Source organism: Talpa europaea (assembly GCF_964194135.1).
Source record: "Talpa europaea genome assembly, chromosome: 1".
Lineage (NCBI taxonomy): Eukaryota > Metazoa > Chordata > Mammalia > Eulipotyphla > Talpidae > Talpa > Talpa europaea.
In genome coordinates this window covers 47,715,724-47,741,626 of record NC_140073.1, presented here as the reverse complement: position 1 = coordinate 47,741,626, position 25,903 = coordinate 47,715,724, and the positions used below count along the sequence as shown (strand labels likewise).

At 36.7% G+C, this 25,903-nt stretch overlaps 1 protein-coding gene across 2 annotated transcripts in view; it reads right to left on the bottom strand.

Moving 5' to 3' along the window:
- The window catches only part of UVRAG (UV radiation resistance associated), a gene marked incomplete at both ends in the record, with an annotated part of 258,086 nt that overhangs the window by 210,758 nt on the left and 21,425 nt on the right, over window positions 1-25,903 (bottom strand). The window contains 3 exons of one of the 2 annotated variants that reach the window (XM_084256101.1): window positions 2,270-2,431; window positions 15,779-15,813; window positions 22,102-22,219. In XM_084256101.1, coding sequence (XP_084112227.1) covers window positions 2,270-2,431; window positions 15,779-15,813; window positions 22,102-22,219 — 315 coding nt within the window. The remainder of the gene's footprint in view (window positions 1-2,269; window positions 2,432-15,778; window positions 15,814-22,101; window positions 22,220-25,903) is intronic. The other variant, XM_084256102.1, reaches the window with a different exon arrangement.

Below are 25,903 nucleotides of genomic sequence, written 5' to 3'. Positions count from 1 at the left end.
GTCAGGGGGCTAACCCACATGGCACAGCAGACCTCTCCTGTCTCGCCCACTGCTCCCCTCAGCAGTGTATTTCAGTAGATCCGCCTATTTTGTTCCCCACTCTGTCTCTGGAGAACCCTCTCACCCTCCACACCTCTGGTACACACCCCAGTTCTTGTATGCATAAATAAATAAATATAAATCTCTGAGGGGCCTCCCTGGTGGCGCAAGGGGTTAAGACGCAACCTATGAAGCTGTCCACAGCCTCTGCAGCACGAGTTCCATCCCCTGCCTAGCCACATGGTGTAGCAAACCTCTCCTGACTTGCCTGTTGCCCCCCTCAGCAGTCTACTTCAGTCAATTTGCCTATTCTGTTCCCCGCTCTGTCTCTGGTGAATCCTCTCACACCTCCCCCCCAACACCTCTGGCCTGTACCCCAGCTCTTGTATGCATAAATAAATAAATCTTTAAAAAAGAAATAAATAGGGCTTCCCTGGTGGTGCAGCAGGTTGAGCGCAGCGCTGTGAAGCTGTCCACAGACTCTGCAGTGCAGGTTTGATTCCCGGCCGGCCGGGGAGATTCCCACATGGTGCAGCAGACCTCTCCTGTTGCGCCCACTGCTCCCCTCAGCAGTATTTCAGTCTATCTGCCTGTTCTGCTCCCTGCTCTGTCTCTGGTGAATCCTCTCCTGCACCTCTGGCCTGTACCCCAACTCTTGTACAAAAATAAATAAATCTTAAAAATAAATAAATCTCTGAAAAAAACCCAAAAACCTGTTTTCCCTCTTTTTTTCCCTTTTCTGTTGAACCAATATCACCAACTTTTTACGAAAAAACTGAATGCTGACTCTGAAATGAGGGCAGGTTAAACATAAGCACAGTTGGGTATTTCAAGAAGACTACTGCCTAAGGAATGTGTGAGTTGAAAAGAATGATGACAGCCATGTTCTCTGGCCATAAAACTTTCCTATACTACAATCATATAGTCCTGAAACCCTAATGTTTTAGGGATGGTTTAAACACCATTCTCCACAAAATGTAGATATTTTCAGAAGAAAAAAAGCAAAACAAGTATTTATTAGCATAATCTAGCAGTAAGCAGCCAGTTATGTCATATGGGAAGATAGAAAGGATGTGTGCCTCAGTGCAGGGGCTGGCTGGCCTGCATGATGGGACAAGTATCTGGCCCTGACAGAGAAGTGAAAGGTCATATGCCAGAAATGATTATTTTATAAGTTTTAATTAAGAACAGCCCTAAAACAGAGGAGAAAATACAAAAATAAAAAGATTAAGATTTTATCCCAGGAGAGGATTTAATTAAGGACAAAATAATGACAAGCAAAAGGAGGGCAGAGACACTTTATAATTTGAAAAAGATATATACAGTTCTTCCTTTTAAAAAAGATACCAAAAGAGAATATATTAAATAAGTATTTAAAAACATCAAAGATGACTAACATTTTAGGGCTACCTTTAACAGCAGTCTCACAGGCATTCATTCCAAGCCAAGGTGGGTGAATATCAAGGACTATATACATATACCAGTGCAGTAGAGTACAAAAGGAATGAATTTTTAAATCATCTAGGCCTGGATGTAAATCATAGCTCCACCAAACAGCAGAATCTTGAGCACTTTCTTAAACCCTTAAGGCTCAACTTTCCCATATGGAAAATAAAGGCAATAATATCAACCTTCACAAGGCTGCTTGTAAACATTAATTGTAAAACCTATGTCATGGAATGGCAAATAGGTTTCATTTCATATGCAATTCTTACATATTTCTAGTTGTGTACTGGAACACTATTTGAAGGGATTATGGAGTCATTTTTGAAGTCTGCTAGAAAAGTACTATAATCAATAAACGACATCACTCACAGAGAATGGATGACAGTGTGTGAACTTGGCATTTGTCATCTCTGGGCTCAACAAACAGTTTATTCCTGGAATAACTCAACTCTACTGGTCATAAGAGAAGTATTTTATAGTATGTTCTTTATTTTCAACTCATTTCAGGTTTGAGGTGAGGAAAAGCCAAATAAGAAGCAGAATATAGTTTCCTACCAAAAAAAAAAATCCTTTTCCACTAGCAGTTTATTAGGGAGCATTTTTATAAATTTCTTCAATTAAAGGTTATATTTGAAACTTGGCAACTAAAATTTCTAGAACTAAGTAAACAATCATTAACAGGTCTCTTTACAATAGGAAATGTCAAATAAGAAGGATCAACAGAAAGGTTGGACAGGCTAATTTAGAGAAGAGAACTACTTAAAAACCACACCCTAAAAATTACCTGCTGACCCAAGTATTTCAGCCCATCCAAGCAGACTTTCCATTCAATCAACAGCTGATAGATGTCTTCTCTTCCACCCCATATCTTCACCACAAAAAAAGACACAGATGTGTCAAGATGGTTGGGCATTATTCCAAAATCAAGACTCCTCCAAGTTGGGTTCTGGTGAAAGAAATGAAAACATGCTTTAGAAAGATTCTCATTGTTTACAGGTCTTTCAAACAGGTTGCAAATCAGTTTGTTTTTAAATATAACTAAATATATTAGACATCATAAATATATTAAATTTCAAATTTAAGTGAAACAAGAAAACATTCCAAATAATACAAGAGATAATAATAGTACTTTTGAATTTCTCTCACTATAGTCATTAAAAGGAGCATATATTCTAATCTCTCATTAATAGTTTCATATGAGAAATCAATTATCTACTCAACACTTAACAAACAATTATTAAGAACAGCACATAAACAATGCATCAAAATATCTCCAATGTATTGTTGGATTCGAGCCTCTGTTTAAATAATTATACTGCCTGATGAAATGATGAATTAACAGATATTTGCAAAAGGTTACACAGCAGCGTAGTGTATATGTTTATTTTTTATAGTGCTAAAGGTTAGCAATTCTAACTGAAGTCACATTCTGTGTATTCTAAGCATGAGAGTAAAGATGATGAGAGTAAAGATATGAGAATGGTGGGAGCCAGGTTTTTCACTGTTGGAAAAGTGAGTTACAAAGAAACTGAAAGTTCAGTTGGACTACAACTGGAGATAGTGCTATGGAAATATGATTTATAAAAGACAGATCAACAGAGCAACAGACATAGGTGTGTTTGTGTGCGCATGTAAACTCATGTATATTTCCTTGCTCAGTTCCCCAAGACAGTCTAGAAGGGCACACTGGTAACAGGGAGCATGCTCAGATCTGACTGTCTATTCTCACTAAAAGGAACTAAGATTTTATTTGAAAAATGCCTGATTTTAGGGGTAGAAAAGGTATAAAACAAGTCAGGCACAACTTGTGCCAAAAAGTAAAGATGTATTAAAAGAATGATGGGGACAGACATCAAATTAACAAAGAAAGCAACTTACAATATCCTCACTAATTGTGGGACAATTTAATCATCAAAATAAATTATAGTAATACATCATAACCTACTTAATAACATAAGAATCTATGAGTCCATAATGATGACTAAAGAAAATGTGACATATATATATGCAATGGGATATTATTCAGTCTTAAAAAAAAGGAAGTAAATCCCGCCATTTGCAACAACATGAATGGATCTAGAGAATATTAAGGAAAGTGATCCAGACACAGAAAGGCAAATACTGCACAGTATCACTTAACATTTGAACATAGAAATGTAATATAATGATGTCTGCCAGGAACAAAGGGCAAGGAAAACAAAGTTTCAGTTAAGGAAGATAAATAAATTTGGAAATTGAAGCTATAACATGGTGGTTACAGTGAATAATACTGACTTGAAGCTTGCTAAAAGAGCAGTATTAAGTGTTATCACCACATACACGAAAAAGGAAATTGCTAGCTAATGTTAATTAACTTGTTAATTAACTTGAAATTGCTAATGTTAATTAACTTGTATATACTTACATATATCAAAACAACACATATATTTTAAGTATATACAATTTTTATTTGTATAATTGACAAAGTAAAGTTGGGGGGAAGAGGACGATGGACTAGATAATAGTATTGATTAAATCTTCCAAATTTTAATCATTTTAATTTCCTACAAACAATGACAATCATGTAAGAGAGCTTGCTTGTAAGAAATACATACTGAAATACTCAATGATAAAGAAATGTACATCTCAGGTATTTTTTTTTTAAAGATTTATTTATTTATTTATACAAGCACTGGGTACAGTCAGAAGCGCGGGAGGGTGAGAGGATTCACCAGAGCCAGAGCGGGGAGCAGAGCAGGCAGAAGGACCGAAGTACACTGCTGAGGGGAGCAGCGGGCGGCAGGAGAGGTCTGAGCGCCATGTGGGATCCTCCTCCAGTGGCCGGGGAGCAGCCGGGGAACAAACCGGCACTGCAGAGGCTGCGGGCAGCTTTGCAACCTAGTGCTCAACCGCTGCGCCACCGGGGAGGCCCCTTTCATCTCAGGTATTTCTGATGCAAGGGATGGTGGCCCACACCAAATACTGACAGCATATTCTGATACAGTAGATAATGACAAGCCTTCCTTTGAAGCAGGCTGAATTAATTTAAGAAGACAAAAGCTATTCCAGACAAATTTATTTTAAAATATGGATAGGAAGAAAACAGAAAATAATGTTTTGGTAAAACATGAGCGGTAACTATAAAATGATGAAACTAATTCTCATTCATGGCCCAAGGTGTAAGTGGAAGGGAACCATCTTATTTCTGATGGTGACAAGCTAGATAACACTCCCATTGAAAACACTGAAAAATGCTTAAGATATTTTTAAAATAATACTAATCATCACCACCAAAGAATTCCCAAGTCAAAAAGGAAAGCTAGAACTCAGAGAAATAAATCGAGATAGAGGGGTTTTGTCTCGAAAGAATTTGCCAACTGTGTAAATTTGGAGCTTTGGTTTTGACAGGCTTAAATGCAGACAAGCACATAATTCAAAACCCAGGTGCAGGCCCCAACCATGTTTAAAAGAAGTCCCTGTCCACATTGAGCTGGGACCACAAAAGAGCTATCTGCTCACAAGGCATGAGTGAAACAACATTAAATCCACCCAGACCCCTGCCTATAAATTTCTGCAGAGTAGGTTGCCATATGGTAGAGGAGGTTCTTCCTTAGAAGAAATTATACTGAATGCATCACAAAAAGAAAAGAAAAATATATAGAATAAAGGTTAACAAGACATAGATGACCAAGTGAAAATATCTGATGTACATTTAATCAAAGGCCCCAAGGAAGAAACAGTCAGGAATTATTTGATGAGAAAGTGGCAATTTTCCTGACTAACAAAGAAATATTCACATTTCAAAGGGAAGTCACAGAATACCAAAACAAAAATATCTTAAAATTTGCCTTAATAAGAAGACCTTCCAAGAACAAGCTAATCACTGACTTCTCAACAGCAAAAAACAGAAGAACCAGAAGGCATGAGAATTTTATTTCCAGTGTTGGGGGTTGAGGACTACCAACCTAGACTTCTACACTTCGTAAAAATACTCTTCACAAAGAGTAGAATGAATATATTTTCAGACAAGAAAACTTGTGAGTATGATACCAGAATATGCTCATTAAAGAAAATTCTAAAGGATGTACTTCAGACATATGAAAAATGAATCCAGATAGGACATTTGTGCTGCAAAAAGAATGAAGAGCAAAATGCTAAATATAAAAATCTAAAAGAGGGAAGGGATTTCTAACATGGCAGAGTAAGTAGTTCTTTAAAATTTTCCCCAAAAAACAGTAATAAAGCTGAAAAAAAACTGACAATAAGAGTAATTCCAGGGTTCTGGAAATCAACTACAGTATATATCAAATTGAGAAATAGCCATTGATGAAAAACTACTTAATATAGATAAGCATAGCTGACTCTGAAATTCTTGTCCAAGGCTGCTTTCATCCTCAGCCCAGGTATGCAAAGATGTTCTATTTGTGGAGAGGAGACAAGTGGTAAAAATAGGGAGCTTTACTGTTGGAGGCAACTGCCTTGATATCAGAACAGAATATGGAAAAGCCCCAGCTCCATGATGTAGTCAGTTACACTAGTGATCTCAGTGACAAATGAAAGGGGAAGAACAACTCAGGTAGGTGCAGCTGTGGTTGGGACTAGCAGAAACTGGCTGACTAACCAGAAACTTAATAGGAAGATCTGGAAAATGAGATCATGACAGAGGGCCTTGATATGGTCTCCATGCAGCCATATGGTCTCCATGCAGCAGTGGCCAAAGAGTGTCTAAATAATTCATGCATCCCTGGCTGCCCATGAGCTCGCACTCACACACAGCAGAGATCTGGAGAGTCTAGCAGAAAGTAAAAGCTAGGACAGACTTTAACACTGCCTCAACTTTTTAAATGGATTCCCAATCCACTGGCAGAAGTTATTGGCTTGAGGTATTTTAGCACAATCTCTGAACAATCACTGGCCGAATGTGATCCCTAAGCTATGCAGCACTTAAGTGGTCCCTAGAAATGCGGATGAGCTTAAATAGCAGCAAATCAGCCTATCAAACCACTGTTTGTGGATAGTCATTTAACTTCACCCCTTGCTGTCAAATAAAGCAAGTTGAGAGGAGGTGCAGTACAGAAGGCAGTGCTATAGTTAAGCTCTACTACTAAATTACTTAATGCCCTCAGTGTCCTGAGTCTTCAGTCATAAAAACTGGGACAACTATAACCTCACAGGGATTTTATGAAGCTTAACTAGAATAACAATAACATCCAATAGGATTAGCTGCCTTAAACACTTATTAGTGGCAGGTATCATACAAAGTCACATCACACATGAAAAGGGCACAGAAGAATATCTATTCTAGCATTGGATAGAAGTATCTGTAACAGGGTGGTCCCCAGGAAAAGGGGAGGTTCCAGGTTCCCTGCCCCACCCAAAGGAGGGTGGGGCTGAGCAGGAAGGAGAAGCAGGTGGAGCTGAGCAGGAAGGTGGAGAAGAGACTGAGAAAGAAGGAAGCAGGAGGGAGAGCCAGAAAGGAGGCCTGGAGGAGGCACATGGAGTCAAGAGACAGTGAGGAAATTGCGCTTGCCTTTTGGTCCTGGACTGGTTGAAACAGATGTGGGTAAGAGACCCCTGGGGAGGTGACGATGGCAGCTTTTATCTTGGTTTTAATTTTGCTCTTTTCCTCACAGACTTGTCTGGCTTTTCTGACCCTTTTTCTATGGGTCCCTGCAGAAAGGTGCTTTAGATTTGGGGCAGGCTTTCGGGCCTTGCTCTGGGCCAGTTCCATTTGGCTGGACTTTTACCCACAAGGAGACGGGTAATTTTGGGTGCTTGCTTTAGAAACTATAGCCTTTGTCTTTTCTGTATTGTTTACTATTTGTATTAAAGTTCCTTTTCATTAAAGGTCTTACATGTTTTGTCTTGATGCAGCAGATGGCAGAATCTATTTAGAGCAGGCAGGTTTGGGGGTTCTGGAGTGCCCCTCTTCTTGCCCTGTAACAGATTTAACCCCTGAAGGACAAGTCAGGTATAGTACCTGATTGATGTGCTATATTGCAGGCAAACAGATGGAAATACACTGGTGAGGGGAGCAGCAGGCAAGACAGGAGAGGTCTGCAGCGCCATGTGGGTAGCTCTCTGGCTGGCCTGGAATCAAACCCCTTTTTTTTTTTAAAGATTTATTTATTTTTATACAAGAACTGGGTACAGGCCAGAGTCACGGGACAGTGAGAGGATTCACCAGAGACAGAGTAGGGAGCAGAATAGGCAGACAGACCGAAAACACTGCTGAGGGGAGCAGCAGGTGAGACAAGAGAGGTTTGCCATGCCATATGGATATCTCCCTAGCTGGGAGATCCAATTCATCCAATAACATGGATGAATCTAATTAAATATTATGTTAAGCAAGAGAATATATGCCATATAAAGTTTTTATAAAAGCAGAACTAATCTGTGAGACCAGAAAGTCAAGACCGTGGTTCTCTTTGAGAGACAGTAACTAGAAGTACTTACTGACAATGCTATTTCTTCATTGGTTAAACTGATCTGGTTCCCTTTGAAAAGGCATCAAGCTACCATTTGTGTACTTTACCATGTGTTATATCACAATAAAAAGTAGGGCATCTCCAGTGGTGCAGCAGACAGAGCATAGCCTGTGAAGCTGTCCACAGCCTCTACAGCGTGGGTTTGATTCCAGGCCAGCCAGAGAGCTACCCACATGGCGCAACAGACCTCTCCTGTCTTGCCCGCTGCTCCTCTCAGCAGTGTATTTCCATCCGTCTGCCTGTTCTGCTCCCTGCTTTGTCGCTGGTGAATCGTCTCACCCTCCTGCACCTCTGGCCTGTACCCCAGTTCTTGTATAAATGAATAAATCTTTTTAAAAAAAAGCAATAAAAAGTAGTAAAACTTTTTTAAAAGATCCAATAATAGAAAATATACAGCATCTTAAATGGAGGAGTCAGCAGAGGTAAGCAAATAAAATAGCACTTCATCATGTGATTTTAAGCCTCAAGGTCTAAAAAGCAGAGTTGGAGAATCTCCCTGGCCTTCAAATTAATCAAGGCAGTGATTTGCTTCCCTATGTGTACAACTGCTTCTCAACAAAAGCACAATAGCTTTAGAATATAAAACAGACTCACTTTTCTCACTATCAGAGTAATAAAGCACCAGGAAAAAAAAAAAAAAAAAGGCATGAAACAACCACCCTTTCCAAAAAGAAAAAAGTAAAGAATTGTGTCTGCATCTACAAGAAGGGTCATACTACATGAGGAAAAGGGATAGTTGGGAAGCAGTTGTACCAAATCTTTGTAAACACTTCTTTCTAAAATAAATGATAAAGCTTTGGAGGGGAAAGTTGGTTGTTTTTTAGTTTAAGTTATTTTATGTGGTTGAACAGATGACCTGGGTTGCCCTTCTAAGCCAATACAACATTAATACAGTTGAGCTATTGTCAATCGTCTCAATACAGAGACTTTCCTTCAATGCATCTATAAAATAGCTGCCAGACAATGAGCAATAATCCCCAAGTGGGTACATTCAGATACAGGCAACTACAGCTGGCCACACAAAGACTTTATTGCTCAATAATGTTTGTAAAAACCCAGATGACTTTTATTAATATTTAGCCTATGCATGGCAGTCTACTTTTCTAGGTGGAACAAATATCCAAGTACCTAACATCAGGTATGAGCCTATACCATTTTCACTAAAAGCCCAGTGGCAAAATACCAGGATATTTATAGCTTTGAAAAACTTACTATCCACCAAAAAAACTCCTAAAATGATTATTTATCATCAGAACAATTTCTCTATTACACTGCTCAATAATTGCTCAATTGAATCCTCTTACTTATTAAAGAAATACATATATACAGATAAATATTAAAACTCACACAAACTAGTTATCACAGTTCTTATCACTCACTGAACAATAATAAATGTATAGTCATAAGAAACACAGATAAGAGTCCATAAAAGTTACCCTAACTTTCTTAAAATATACAATTCTCTGTAACTGTATGCTGATTTAATAAGCAGTAATTATTCCTCAGCCCTATAAACTCTTTCCCCTGTCTCATTCATATTTATTCATCCTTCATATCTCAATTTTGTGTTACCTTTTCTAGCCACCCTCTCCCCAACTGAGATAACAATGCATGTTTTAATAGAATCCTACTCGTCCCTGGCACTATAATTGCACAAGATAATTTTCTTAGTCTCCCTCTAAATCATGTAGCTGACCAGACAGAAGTTGATAAACCCTGAAGAAGATATAGTTTAACACAGGGTTAATAGAATTTGGCATAAGCAAGAGAAACCAAGTCCCTACTCACATACACACAACCCCAGGCTTGAAATGTTAATTCATTTGATCACAATTCAACTCAAACATAAACTTGGTATGAGAATTGGTCAGGCCGATAATTCATCAAAAGTACTTACACTGTTCGGTCAGCTTTTTCCCAAATATTTCAAAACAGTTCCTTCAGTTAAACTTCCAACTGAAGTTTATAGTTTATAGTTATGATAATTATGTCACATGCTTTCCCTAAAAACACATGCTCTAGAAGTTTGTTTGTTCAACGCTAACTCACTCATCTGTACCAGACCTGTAGCAGACATTTAATCAGTTGAAGGAAGTTTGATGTAAGAGAATCAGAAAACGCTGCACAAGAGCCAGCCTTTCAAACATCAGCTTTATCCATCACACTAACTTTGCAATCTGCAGCAAATCCCTCAGCCTATCTGAACCTGTTTCCTTAACTAAAAAATAAAAACAAAAACAGGCATATTTCTTATCTTGTGGCATTGTTATCAGACTGAGGAGCAATGTATATAATACATTCAACATACCACCTGAATCACAGGTGAGTATTTAATAATTGATATCTGTTTATTCATTAAAGAAACACAAATAGACAGAAAATTTTCATTCAAACCACCTGTTGCTGTTCTTATTCCCACCATGAGATTTTTAATTTTCTAACAAAAATAAAACCCCTTTTTGTAAGAATATCTAATTTTTTTTAAAGATTTATTTATTTATGTACACAAGAACTGGGGTGTAGACCAGAAATGCAGAGGAATGGGGGAGTGGGTGAGAGGATTCACCAGAGAGAGTGTGGAGCAGAACAGGCTAATCCACTGAAATACACTGCTGAGGGGAGCAGCAGGCAAGACAAGAGTGGTCTGCTGCGCCATGGGCTATCTCCCCAGCTGGGGATCAAACTCTATGTCACAGTGGCTGGTGATAGCTTTATAGTGCTGAGACTTTAACCCCTGTGCCCCTGGGGAGGCCCCCATCCATACTAACTTCTCAGCCTTACTTGAAAACTCATGTACACTCCTGGTTTGTAATTTCCTGTTTCTTAGCCTGGAACAGTCATCCCTCACATAAATAGATACATAGCCAGTTCCCAACTCTTTCAGGATTCTGCTCAAATTATTTCATCTATGTCATCACCACTTAAAAACAAACAAAAAAAAAGACAACCCTGGAGCCTCCCTGGTGGCACAAGGGGTTAAGTCTCAGCACTATGAAGTTATTGGCAGCCACTGAAGCACAAGTTCAATCCCCAGCCAGGGAGCCAACTCACATGGCACAGCAGACCTCTCCCGTCTCATTGAGAGCAATGTATTTCTGTCAATCTGCCTGTTCTGCTTCTCACTGTGTCTCTGGTGAATCCTCTCACCCCTCACCCCTTACCCCTGCACCTCTGGCCTACGCCCAGCTCTTGCATGCATAAATAAATAAATCTTTGGGGAAAAGAAAAAAAAGCAACGACCCATCCCTTAGTCTGTTTTATTTAACTCCTTTATATTTATTATCATCTAACATATTCCAATTTATCTTTAATTCTAACATGTACTTTTCTTCACATTGTGAGATGAATTCTGATTTTAGAAATGTTAAAACCAGTAAGGTCCTACAATCTTTGACCACCAGGTGGCAGTCATCAGGTACAACTGGCTACTAGCACAACCCTAAAAACAGCTGTTCTTAATCAATCCTATTAAGTTAGGCACACTGTGGGCACTGCATGTACTGAGTTTCAGTGCCCTTTAAAATATCTCTTGATTTAGATTGTAACCAAAAAAATTTCTGTACATAATATCTATAAAAAATTTAAATTCACAGGATTTTTTAAATTATCAAAAAATGTGGAATAACCAGAATTCTCATAAACTGCTGGTAAGTGTGTAAACGAAAGAGTAATTTTGGAAAACTGTTTGGTAATATATACTAAAGTAGACCATATGCATATTCCCAGCAAGTTCACGCCTACATAAACACCCAACAGAAATGCACACATTTGTTTAACCAAAGATATATACAGGTATGTTCACAGCAGCATTATTCATAATTAGCTCAAAACTAGCAGCAAACCAAATACCCACCAAGAGAAGAATGGATAAATTCTGGTATATTCACACAATGGAATACTATGGAGTGAACAAATGACAAGTACACCCACAATATGAATGAGTCTTACAATATAAAGTTGAGACTCAAAAGAATGTACACTTGTATAATTTCATTTCTATAAAGCCCAGAAACAGGCAAAATCAATTTAATGGTGTTAAAAGTCAGGAGAAAAATAGTGAAGGGGCAGACTTTTAGGCATTAAAAATATTCCATTTCTTGATATGGATGCTGGTTACATGTATTCATTTTGAGACAATTCACAAAAGTTATATACTTAAGATTATCAACTCTTCTCTATATATATGTTAAATGTCAATAAAATGTATTAAGTTTTAGCATAGGCAAAAAGGCAAATAGCAAGGAGATATGAATTTGATATCAGAGAAGCAAATATTTTTCAATGGAGAAACACCTTCAGCCATTTTTGTACAAGACATAAAAAGTTCCCACAAATTGAGGAAGTTGGTTTACATTTTATTGTTAAAATACATACAGTGGATTCCTATCACAAGTCAAGTAATGCATCTGAAGGAAGGAAAGATGCCAAAATAAATACCTTAGAATAAGTGAAAGAAATTTCAAAGCAACAAAAAGATTGAATTACAACTCATACAGGACTATTGCCAAGGCCCCGTGTTTCTGTCTAATGAGAAGCATTTATTTTTTGTTGGTGAACATAAAATAATGGTGAGTCTTACAAATGACAGCTTGGATTAGGTTATAAGTATGGTATGACATGTAGATATAGATATATATACATTTTTTCCCTTGCTTGTTTGTCAAGCACAAGCCAATACAAGCACAATGCAAGGCCTATGAAGGTTATACAGATGAAGCACACAGTCCTGACTTTATAAGGTTTATCTTAGGTATTAAAGGAGCTAAGACAACCATACAAACAGCTATTATATTGACTTAGAAAAGTATTAATGGTATGAGTACAAAGTTTTTTTTTTAAAGCACACAGAAAGGGAAATTTCTAATGTTACTGATAGTAGAAAGTTTCTCAGAATGATCTAGTACTATGCTTTCCAATTGAATATCCAATAGCCAGTTATGGCTATTTAAATTAAAATTAAGTAAAAATGAAAATGTCAGTTCCTCAGTAGGACTTAACTACATTTCACTTGCTCAGTAGCTTGTGAAATGTGGCTACTGACAATTTTACTGGACAGTGTACAGAACACTATCATCTTTGCAGAACATTGTTTGACACTGATCTAAAGTATCTAGGAGTTAGAAAGTGGTACAGTATAAGCACATATAACAGTTTATCTAGGCTTTGAGAAAACAGCTTTTTAATCTTGTGTTCATTTTTCCATATTTCCTTTCACATCAGAGTAGTAAAACCAGATAGCTCAGCTCTGGGAACCAAGTTCAGAATAGAGTTAAAAGAATATTCGCAAGTTCACCGGAGTCCAACTTAAGTTGACCAGAGTTAAAATTTACTCAGAGCTTTAGCTAGAAACAAAGGATTGTTGTGTTTAATCCTTTAACAGCTAACTGAGGGTGGTTTAGGGGTTGAGGATATAACTTGGATGTCAGTCAATGAATATATTTATGGAAGAATCCATTCACTAAGAAACATTTGCTGAGCACCTGCTAAGTTATTTCTACTAATTAGTAGAAATAAAAGCATTTAAACCACTAACTCTATTCGGAGTTAACAGCTTAATAGTTTAACAACTTCAAAGTCCTAAGAAGGGAAGAAACCAACAAATTTCATTAGATCTGTGTTTCTGTAGAAACAAGAAGGAAGGTATCAATGTGATGTCTCCAGAATATTCTAAGTGTAGTTGATTCCTATGGTGCCCAATGTCCATTAAACAGACTAAAAGGTATCAAACCTACAGTAAGCTATAAATGAAATTTTTAAAAACCCTTGTCAAAATATTATAATCTCAAAGAACATCCCCAAAAAGAAACAATCAAAGAATCAACATTTACCAAACAACTACCCAACAGAAAAGTTATACGGGACATAAAGATAATCAGGCATCTAAGAGCTTTTTATTTACTAGGGAGGTGAAGTGTTCATGGACAATTACAGTGCAAGTGAGTATTTTTAAGTGGTATACTCAGGGAAAAAATACAGCACAAACTTAAAATTGAAAGGACACTGGAAGTCTTTTTATCCTCTCTCTTATCTGGAATCCATTCTACAGTATTCTTATAAAACATTATTAAGCCTAAGTATACCGGGAATGAAGATGTCACAACCTCATAGACAGTTCAGAAGCAATTGAAGATAGGAGCCAACAGAAGTTGAAGACATGAGTTACCATTCAGAGATATGAGATGATACTTAGAAATAAGGTTCTGAAAGTCAAGCGAATATCAGTTATAACACTAAGGAGGTAGAATAATACACTAAAGTACCCCTACAGCCTCGGGTCCACATGACACAAATCCAGGTGGAAAGGAATGAGATACTGTAAAACCAATTAAATATTTTACTATGGAAAAGGGGGTAGGAATAAATCAAGGCAACATTCTGTAATTTATCTACTCCCTAAACATCCCTCTCCCCTGCCCCTCTGCCTACCCTGTCAGCACACTACATTTATTCCCACCTGAGGAAAGAGAGGTAGAGAAACCAGTATTTACTCAGCAGTTACTGTATGTCAGGCATGGTGCTAGTTATTTATTATGTATCATTTAATGTATACTGAACAAGAGCTTAACTGGCGCTCCTCAGAGATGATTTCAAGGAAACTGTCTGGTCTAGAATCCAAATCTAATGTAATATTTTAGAGACATTTAGAAGACAGCTTGATGAAGAGGAAAGAATAGTAGACATCTGAAGACAGAAGGTTTGGACTGGAGTTCTGGTCCTGCATTTCTGGGACTTTGCAGAGGTTGCTAGGCCTCTGTGGATCTATCCCATCTACCTTACAAGTTGTTCTAAGGGTAAAAATGGAATAACATGTAAAGGGACTCTGTAAATACAACACATCACTGATATTGATTATTCATCTAACAAATATTCTCTGAATAGCTGTACTACTTTAGTCTCAGTGGTGAAAAAGACTAGCAAGGTGCTTGCTCGCAGTAGGAGGGAGGCAGATAATAAACAAATTGAACAAGAGTTTTCAATAAAAAGATGATGAATGCTCTAAAGAAAATAAAACAGTATGATGTGAAGAAACATGACTGGGAAAAAGGGAGTAACTTCAGATGAAACAGTCACAGTAGGCCTAGCTGCAGTGACATTAACTAAGACTTCAAAAATTTCTTCAGTCAAGTGAAAAGCTCAGAAACAAATGTTCTAGGCAAAAGGGACAAGACAAGCAAGGCATGTCTGAAACACTAAAAAAATTAAGTGTGTCTAGAACACAAAAAGTGAGAAAAAGGAGATAAGGCTGAAAAAGTGGACAGTGACCAAATACAGTATGATCCTGGGCCATTAAAAAGATGCATTAATATAAAGCGCTCCTTTTTATCAACATTGCCCAATAAATTGAGCCACTTATACAAATATCTGGTGTAGACATTATCAAAAGTAGGACATTTTCAACTTCACTGAGGCTTGCCATCACCAAAAATCAAGTGGAAAAATGCTATACACTGGTGATTGACATAAAATTCTTTAGAACTACATCTAAAACAAGATATCACTTATCACAATGTTTGGTAAGTCAGTCAAAAGATTATATAGAAAACAGAAGTTAGAGAATTTGAGTTGGAAAAATTCTAAGGTTTTTAACAGAAAAATGATCAATTCATTCAGCAAATATTTACGAAACACCTACTAAGGGCCAGGCATGTTCTAAGAACTAGAGATTCAGCGTGAACAAATAAATGAAGATTTGTGCAATAACTGAGCAGAAGGTTTAGCTGTTGAAGCATCGTAATACTAGAACTTCAACGAACTTTATGTCTCAGCATGTTCTAAAACAGTAGTGATAAGTTTAGTCATATGTACCTGTCAAAAAGCAAACTTACCAAGGAATTCTTAATAACTTCACTTCTATAAAATTCTGAAAAAGAAGAAAAAATAATAAGTGATGTGGAAGAAAATAAGCTTATTAACTCTTAACCCTGTAAATGTTTCAATCATATGTTCCATGAAGACATTCAAAACATTTTAAAGGAATCTATTTTTTTCTTTATCCTTATCTATAAAAAATAAAATAGAAATAAAGATTTTTAAAAACATTTTAAAGGGGAAAACATTAGTAAAGAAAAGTCAAAAACAGTTAAAATTGAAAATAGTGATTTTTACCTTACTGTCTTCCTTTTACCCAGATTCTAACTGGAAACTATAAAAACTCTCTTCTCCCTCACCTACCACCACACTCTACAACTAATTCTATATGCTCTGTTTTTCTCAAACATCTCTAATGATTACACATTGTTTAGTACTGTAGGGATGAATAGCGATCCAGCAAGCAGGAAACCTACATTCTAGTTCCACCTATCCTTAACATTCTGTCATTAACTGCTCTGGGCTCACCTTCTTCACTAGAAAACCAGAGAGACTAATCATCGATGGTCCCCTGTAAGCATTATAAATTCATGACTCCACAAATCTTCCTGTATACCAGTAAATGTTACAAAAACTAAAGACACAATCAAAACAGAGAAATGTGTCAGAGGTTCAAACTGGCATTTTCAACAACCCTCCAACATTCCTGCTGCTGATCCTGCCGAAGATACCTCCATGATGTCACTGCACAGTAGACAAGGAGCCTTATAGGCTTATGTTACTATAGCACAGTGTTTTTCCCACATGTCATATACATACTATTGGTCCTTGAGGTGATTTTAATTATTTCTAATTATTGAAATGTATCTCACTTATCTCCAACCCCTAACTGCAAGCTCCATAAGAACATTTATTTTGTAGAATTGCTCAGCATTTAAAACCATTCCTGGCAAAATATAGACACTCAACAAATTCTTTTTCTAGAACCATTAATTTAACAGATTATATTTATTTATTTATTTTTAAAAGATTTATTTATTTATTTATTTATTAAACAAGCACTGGGTACAGTCATTAGCGCGGGAGGGTGAGAGAATTCACCAGAGCCAGAGCGGGCACAGAACAGACAGAGTGACGAAACACACTGCTGAGGGGAGTAGTGGGCGGCAGGAGAGGTCTGCGCGCCATGTGGGACCCTCACCGGCAGCCGGGGATCGAACAGGCGCCGCAGAGGCTGCGGGCAGCTTTGCAACCCAGCACTCAACTGCTGTGCCACCGGGGAGGCCCCACAGACTATATTTAAATGTAAGTTTAAGAATAATGATGCATTTAAAAATATATTAAGTATGAAACTCAAATACAGTGAAGTTTGTCAAAGTGGTCCACCAATAACTAAAGCTTGGGAATCATTATACAGTAAAAGAAGTAGATTAAACTTCAAACTCTGATGGGCAAGTACTTTTGGCTAAAGCACTTCTTGACATATACCATCTATATTACTCTATGCTTGCTTTCATTTCACAAACAAAAAAGATCAAGATTTTATGGAGAGAGAGAGAAAACAGGCTCTAAGAATTTACAACAGGATCCAAATATTCTTCATTCTGTTAAAACATGTATTTTAGGATTAGGTTGCAAACTTTTCTTTTTTCGTTGGCAGTTTTCTAATGTTTCTATTTTAAACAATTATTTTAAATAAGAAAAGGGATGATTCTAATTGTTTTTAAAAAAGAACCTTCTGATAAACAATCTTTTAAAGTTTTATATCCAAGGCACTTGAATCTGTAGTATAAACTTTTATAAGTAAAAAATTGCCAAGACAAAAGAACAGTTTGAATTTGATAAATTTTGCCAAACTGTTCTCGAAAAGCCATTATTCCAACTTACAATCCCATTATGAAAACATCCAAAGTAATCTTAAGAATAATTTTTTTTTCTCCCAAATAGTTAACCAATTACTCCAACATGAATTGACTATATAAATGTAAGCCTCTATGTATGTGGAGATATATACTTATATTAATTTATAAGTACCATGTATATTTTTAGGGGAAAAAAGACTAAAGGGGCTAAGAAAAGTATTTTTTATTACAAGGCAGTTTCATTTTATAATTAGTACATTTTGTATTGTTTAAGTATGTAGCAAATAAACCAATGACAAGAAACAAAGAGAATATTTTTTTCTTTTGAGAGAAAATTACTCAGCTAAAGGCTGCAACGTATCTAAATTAAACAGTTCCCAAAAAACATATTCTGAGCGCAAAGAAGATGAAGAGTATTCATTATTTCTTCCCAAACACTGCTGACAGAGTCTATGAAAAAATAAACTAAGCAATTTGCCTTCTCCATTAGACCTTCAAAATGAATTTCCTAATTAAACAAAGAGAAGTAAACAAAGAAATCATATGACTTGGGGGTGGGGGGAACAAATATGAGGTAATTTCCAACATGGTAATAAACATGAGCCTACACGATTTTTTTAATTTTTGTTTATTTTTTATTTTCTTACATCTTTGTTCATTGATGTACAGTACTTGATTTCTCCCCTTAGGTGTAGTCCCCATAGTTCTCCCACCATCACAGCACCCCTGATCCATCTCCACAGTCCTTTGTGCTCTTCCCTTCCTTCTTTTGACCCCTCTCTTCCTCCTCCTTCCACATCAGATCTATGGTTTGCCTGCAAGTTTTATCTTTTTCCTGACCCTCTATCTGATTTCCCTACATTCCACCTATAAATGAAAACATCCGGTATTTTTCTTTATCCTTCCGTATACTATTATTTTGTTATATTATACCTAAAATATTTTCAATAAAATTAGCAGCATGGCGCAGAATAGATTAGTGAATTCTGGAGATTTTCAAGCAAAAAAATAGTTCCATCTGCTCCAGTCCCCAATCTAGTATGTATAAGCTTGACCATAGACAAGTAAATGAATCTTTTTGAGTCATAGTTTCTTTATCTTTCAATTGAAAATGACACCTGGGCTGCCGTGATGCTCAAATGAAATAATTAATTAAAAATACTTTACAAATTATAATTTTTATTAGAACAGTTCTATTCATTTTTATTAATTCAATTTGAACAAAACTATTGGAAGGTATATTTTCAAGAAGATATCATTCAAGTCCTATTTTCTATTCATGCTAAGACCTAAAGAAACAAAGGAGAGATTAGAGAGAACTGTTCCTATGGCATCTTTTGGCTATTATGTAACATTCCTTTCATTCAGCAAATGCTCCTGTAGTTCCTCAACTTCCCTCATATTACAAGAAAAACTAATTTAAACTATACTTTGAAACATTTTCCCCCTATCAGATTGGCAAAAAATCAGAAGCTTGATTACACAGTATGTTGGCCAGACTGTAGGGGGAAAAGCACTCATCCATAGCAAGTGGGACTATAAATGAGATAATTTTGCAATATGTACCAAAATTATAAGTACATACTTTCTTCACACTTCCATTTCTTAGATTATACCCTATAACTATACTAACACTCATGCAAAATAACATACTTATAAAGTTGTTCAATGTGGTGCTGTGTGTATAGCAAAAGACTGGAATAGCCTACCTGCCTACCAATAGGAGCCAGTTAAATAAATTATGGTATAGCTACTCGATACAAACTACACAGAAGAAAAATCAGGGAAGGTCTCTATGAACAATATGGAAAAACATCTAACATCAAGTGAAAAATGCAAGTCACAAAAATATATATAGTTTGGTACTATTTTTTACTTGTATTTGCATAAAGAAGTTAAGGAAAGTATAAACAAGAATAACAGTAGTCATCAGCATGGAGTGCATATGGGAGACAAGTGAAAAGTAAGGCTTTAATAGTATAAAAGGGTTAGTAAGTGATCAAGGAGAGTTTCTCTGAGAAAACATTCAGAATGGAGATCTAATAAAAGGTGGAAGCAGTTGTCATGAGGATATGTGGAGCAACTAGTGCCTGGGGCCAAAGTACAGCCAGTGCAGAGGCCTTTAAATTTAAGTAAACTTGATGTTTTCAAGAAACAGCAAAAAGGTCAGGGTGATTTACCAGAGAAAACTTGTTGCAGGAGATATGTCCTGAAGGATAACAGTCACATCATGACAGGTGATACAGCTAGCGTTGAGAAAGAACTGGTCTTCTAACATGATTCTACACCAAGGGCCACATAATAATCATGAAATGGATATGAGTCTGTCATCCCAAATCCAAGAAGATAAGGCAGTGTTAGGTTTACCAAGGAAAGAGCTTCCTGGCTCCTCCTACAGTATTTATTAGAGTGCAACATGTACCCTAAGAAGAAGGCCATGAAGAGACTTCATTCAACCCTGACGTTTTAGAACAAGACAGAGTCTCGGAAATCCTCAAACTTTTCATTTCAGAGATAAATTAACTAAAGCCCACAAGAGAGACTAAATGTCCTAGCCAAGGGGCTTGCCAGATCATGAGCGATTCAGCACCATAACCAGACACTGGACTTCCCTGTGGTCTGTTCACCAGCTATTCCCTAACTGTGTTCATGATCACTTTTGGGAGAACTTTTTTGAGGCTATGACAGCTTCTAACTTCAAGCTGTAATCTGATTTAGAAGACAAAATTAAATATCACTTCTTGGTCTTCTGGCTAAGATCAAGTGTAAAAGACAAAAATAAAGATAAAAAGTCACTTTGGTTTCATCACGTCTCTAAACAAATATTTGCATTATGGTCATCGGTGTCTTTTTTTGACTAGTGTCTTTTTAGAAGCTGCATTAGGATTGTTGACAATACAATTTTAATAATAATTGCTATCATTTACGAAAACATAAAATACGCTAAGTACTACGTTAATTCCTATTGTCACAAGAAATGCTCAAATAAGGACACAGGCATTTTTAATAAAGAACTAATTATATAGAAACCTATCAAAAATTTAAAATCCTCTGGGCTTATATTGCTAGCGATAAAAGCAACTAGTTGAACAGTAGATCAAATGTATTAAGATCTTCAAAAATATTTATACCCTTGAACCAAATAGTAACCAATAGAATGAGTCACTTTCCTTCTGGACACATAAAAAGACATTTCCCAGTCTCCTTTTCATCTTAAAAAAGAGCAATGTGACTGATTTATGGCCAGTAGGATATAGCAGAATTGATGTGGGCTATTTCCATTAAAAAACTCTCCCTCAAATAATCTTCTCTTGCCATCCAGACGCCATGTGTTGAGGATAGCAGATCCCAAAATAGAAGGAGTCTGGATACCTGACTCAACACAAGATAGTACCTGATAAATAACACCCTTATTGGGGTTAAGTATAAGAAATGTATTATGGTAGGTCACTGAGAATTGTGTCATCTGTTATAATAGCAAGCATTATTCATTTAGATTAATATACTTGTTTTAAAAATATGAAATGGTCAGAATGAAAAATAAAAATGAAATAAAATTACATAAAAATGATAGTATTTAGATTCCTTTTTTTACCATTAAAATTATTTTAATACTACCTTTACATTTACATGGGGAGGGGGAATTTCTATCTGCTTATTGATTGAATTTTTTAAGAGCAAATACTGTAATTGAAATTTTTGGAAAATAGTTGTTAAACAACTGCTGGAAGTCCAGGAAGTCCAGCCCACTGTTCCTGTCTTATACTAATCCACATATCCTCTCTTATACCACCCTTCATAGGACAACTAATTACATCATTCACACACACAGATATACACACATCTACTCAGTATGTATCTGTGATTTTAAATTAAATATTTGGTTAACTCTTTAAACATTAACTTATGGAATAATTCGCAGTATAATTTGCAAAACTGATTAAAAGAAACCATGACTTTCTTCTAAATATGGCCCTTTGCAATTACACATCTGAAGAAATACAAAGTAGGTTCTAATTTTACCATAATATTAAAGAAATCAATTACATTTTATTTATTCATTTATTTTTTTATGGGATCCTCGCCGGTGGCCGGGGATCGAACAGGCGCTGTAGAGGCTGCGGGCAGCCTCGCAACCCAGTGCTCAATCACTGCTCCAGCAGGGGAGGCCCAAGAAATCAATTACATTTTAAAGAAAGACAAAATCAGTACAGGATACTAGATTCATATTTTCTATATACAATATATGTAGTAGAATAAATGTATTAATTGCTTACATTCATAAAGGAATGACAAACTTATCCATGTAAGGCTCAACTATGTGAAAGAACAATCCAATAGCCATGTTTCTTTAATATACACAACTGCTAGTGAAATACAATTTAGTTTTCCAAAAGGCAATAACAGAGAATCATTTTATCAAAATGATTAAAAAGAATGAAATTTAAAAAAGAAAATGAGATGTGTGAGTCCCTTACCTTTATATATCTTTTCAGTACTACACAAGTGAAGTGTGAAGTAGGTGTCAAGGAGTTGATGACCATTTCTATTAACAATGTTCCGGGCTGCAATATTCCGAAGATGTCTGAGACGCCGCTAAAAATTAATAACAAAGAGAAAGGGGTATTCAGCTTTTTCTGCCTATAAAATTCTCTGAAAGTTACAATTCAAAACTAAAATATAACAGACGTCCTAGTCATGTATTTGTTGAGTTAGCAACCTTAACTTAGTCTCTTATTTAAGCCTCAGCATTCTGGTTTTTAAATAGGAATTAAATCAGCCCTTTCTCAGACATACAAGGAATCCAAACAGGGAAGGAAGAAGTCAAACTATTACTATTCACAGATGATAATATACATAGAGAACCCCAAACACTCTATAGAAAAATTAATTAAGCTAATCAATCAGTTTAGTAAAGTAGCAGGATACAAAATCAACACACAACATACAAAATCAGTTGCCTTCCTATGGGCAAACAATAAATCTGAAGAAGAAATCAAGAAAACCATTCCTTTTATTATTGAAACAAAAAAAAAATCAAATACTTGTGAATAAACCTAACAAAAGAGGAAATGGACCTATATAAAGAAAACTATAAAACAAAGAAAATTATAAAACTATAAAACTGTTAAAAGAAATAGAAGAAGACACAAAGAAATGGAGAGGCATCCCCTGCTCATAGATTGGAGGGAAGGAGGAATTAAGGTCAAAATAAGAGGGGGTGGGAATTGTATGGGGACTATAACCAAGATGAAAATGCATACATTGTGCAAAAATGAAAAATGATGTAAAAATTATATAAAATAAAATATTAAATAAATTTAAATAAATAAATAAATCAGCCCTTTCTCATTTACAAGGTTTTTATAAGCATGAAATGACAACAGATTATAAAATATTTTCAAAAGGCATGAATATAAGTGCTGAATACTGTAGAATAGCATGTTAGTATTTCCTGGAACATAAACTAAGTAGTACTTTGTATTTTCTTCAAAGGGATGCTGATGGACATACAAAGTCCATCTCATAGTTTAACAGGGTGGTCCCCAGGAAAGGGGGAGGTTCCCGGTTCCCTGCCCCACCCAAATGGAGGGTGGAGCTGAGCAGAGAGAGAAGAAGCTGCAGAGGAGACTGAGGAAGGAAGCAAGATGGAGCCAGAAGGAGACCTGGAGGAGGTGCATGGAGCCTAGAGACATGTGAAGAAACTGTGCTTGTCTTTTGGTCGTAGACTGGGTGACACAGATGTGGGTGAGACCCGTGGGGAGGTGACAATGGCAGCTTATATCTTGATTTTGATTTTGCTCTTTTCTTTCCAGGCTTGTCTGGTTGTTTCTGACCCTTTTTTGTGGGTCCCCACTGGAAGATGCTTTAGACTTGTGGCAGGCTTTGGGGCCTTGCTCTGGGCCAATCCCATTTGGATGGAGTTTTACCCACAAGGGGACGGGTAACTTTGGGTGCTTGATTTAGAAACTAGATTCTTTGCCTTTCCTGTATTGTTTCCTAATTGTATTAAAGTTCCTTCCCATTAAAGTCTCATGTTTTGTGTTCATGCGGCGGACGGCAGAACTCTCTATAGAACAGGCAGGTTTGCGGGGTTTGGGCTGCCCCTCTCCCTGCCTTGTAACAATACCAACAGAAAATGAGCAGTTATTACACACATAGGACCCTGTTGCTAGTTCAGTCTAGATTCCAGATCATGTGCACCAAACAGGAAGAGTTCAAAGCCAAAAAATAAAAGCAATAACCCATTGGCCACTCCATCCAACCAATAACCCAAGTGTTGTGAGATTAAATTAAGTGCTCACTTGAGCAATAGCTAAGCAACCTTTCTTTCCTAATCAGGTACCCTTCCCAGCAACATCTCCAACATAAACAACTGGAAATCACCAAAAACATAAAATATGTTCAAGAGATAGCCAAATCATCTCATATCAAAAAGAGAAAAAAAGTTGGCAACGCTGAAGTCTGACACATCAGAGTCATTCCCTAAAGCTAGTTCCCTGAGTCAGTTAATTTTCAGAGACTTAAAAATAGAAACTAAGAGCTCAGTCTTAAAATATGCTTAAAGTATTCCCTTTGGGCTAAAAGACAGCCGATTCTACTGAGGTAAATCTATCTTCAGTTACCTGAGCAGTCACCCAGAAAAGCACAGCTCTTTTTTTCTATGCATGCCAACCCAATTCTTTCTCCCAAGCAAGAGATTAAAATTCTTTGAGAAAGGGGGTTATTGTCTAATAAATTTGCTTAATCCTACACGTATGAAAAGTCCCAATATATTTACAAAAAAGTTCCCAAGGGTTACTCTAAAAACTCATTGTTCTACAACCTGCCAACGGTTTCCATTTCACATCCTGGAGTACAGCAACTGCTTTCCCCCTGCAATATAGTTTTCATTAGTCCTTACGGTCAAGAATTTAAGTTGAGAGCCTCCCCAGTGGCGCAGCGGTTGAGTTCTGGGTTGCGAGGCTGCCTGCGGCCTCTGCGGTGCTGATTTGATCCCTGGCTGCTCCCCGGCCTCCGGAGGAGGGTCCCACATGGTGTGCAGACCTCTCCTGCCGCCCGATGTTCCCCTCAGCAGTGTATTTCAGTCCTTCTGCCTGCTCTGCTCCCCGCTTTGGCTCTGGTGAATTCTCTCACCCTCCCACGCTTCTGACTGTACCCAGTGCATGTGTAAACAAAACAAACAAATAAATAAATAAAACATGCCTCTATAAAAAAAAAAAAGAATTTAAGTTGACAGGAACCACCAACTGCCTATATATAATTATCACATCTATTTTGCTTTAAGATTTCAATCTTGGTCCTCTGTTTAAAGACCTAAAAATATTACCCAAATTGCATGTGTTTATCTTTTTTGAATGCTGAGTAATATTCCATTGTGTATATGTACCACATCTTCTTGATCCAGTCATCTATTTTTGGGCATTTGGGTTGTTTCCAAAGCTTAGCTATGGAGCTGGAAGGGATCACGCTCAGCGAAATAATCCAGAAAGAAAAAGAAAAATACCGGATGGTCTCACTCATAGCAGGAATCTAGAAAACTTAAATAAGGGTCTAGGAAAAAGAGTAACTATAAGAAAGTAAATATCAAAATCAACAAACAACTATGAACCAGAGGCACTCTATGGGGTTTGGGGGGCGGGGAAAAGAGGGCTTGGGGTCAAAATAAGGGGATTGTAATTGTATGGGGAATATAAAAATAAAATTTAAATTAAAAAAATTACCCAAAGTCTTTAAAAAAAAATACAAACTTTTCATTGCTACTTTCAAAGTCCTGTGCAATCCAGCCTCTCCACATCATATCCTTACTACCCAGATCTTCCTTATGCCCAACCCACCCCTCAGTCACACATGGGGCTTAAAGTTCAAGAAAAAAATCATGTACATTTCCAGCTCATTGTTCTTTGCTCATGAGAGCCCTTCAATCCAGAATATTATTCTCTTTAAAGAGATCCTATTCATTCTTCAAAATTTTAAAGGGTTCTTCCTTCCAGATTCTCTAACTTGAGACTTCTTGATTACAATAGGTAAGAACTTTACTTCTATCTCTACTGTAGCACTTGTATTACAGGTAGTGGTTTACAGCTATCTTCCCTGTCTATCTCGCAAGAAAAGGCTTGTTGACATAGAAATTACCATCACTTATACTACTGGCATTTCTTAAATGCTTACCATGAGCCATAAACTGTGTTAAATACTTCATACATGTGATCTTATTTAATCCTCATAACAATCTTCATTATCGTTATTCTTATCTTTATCCCAACCTTTCTAAGCAAA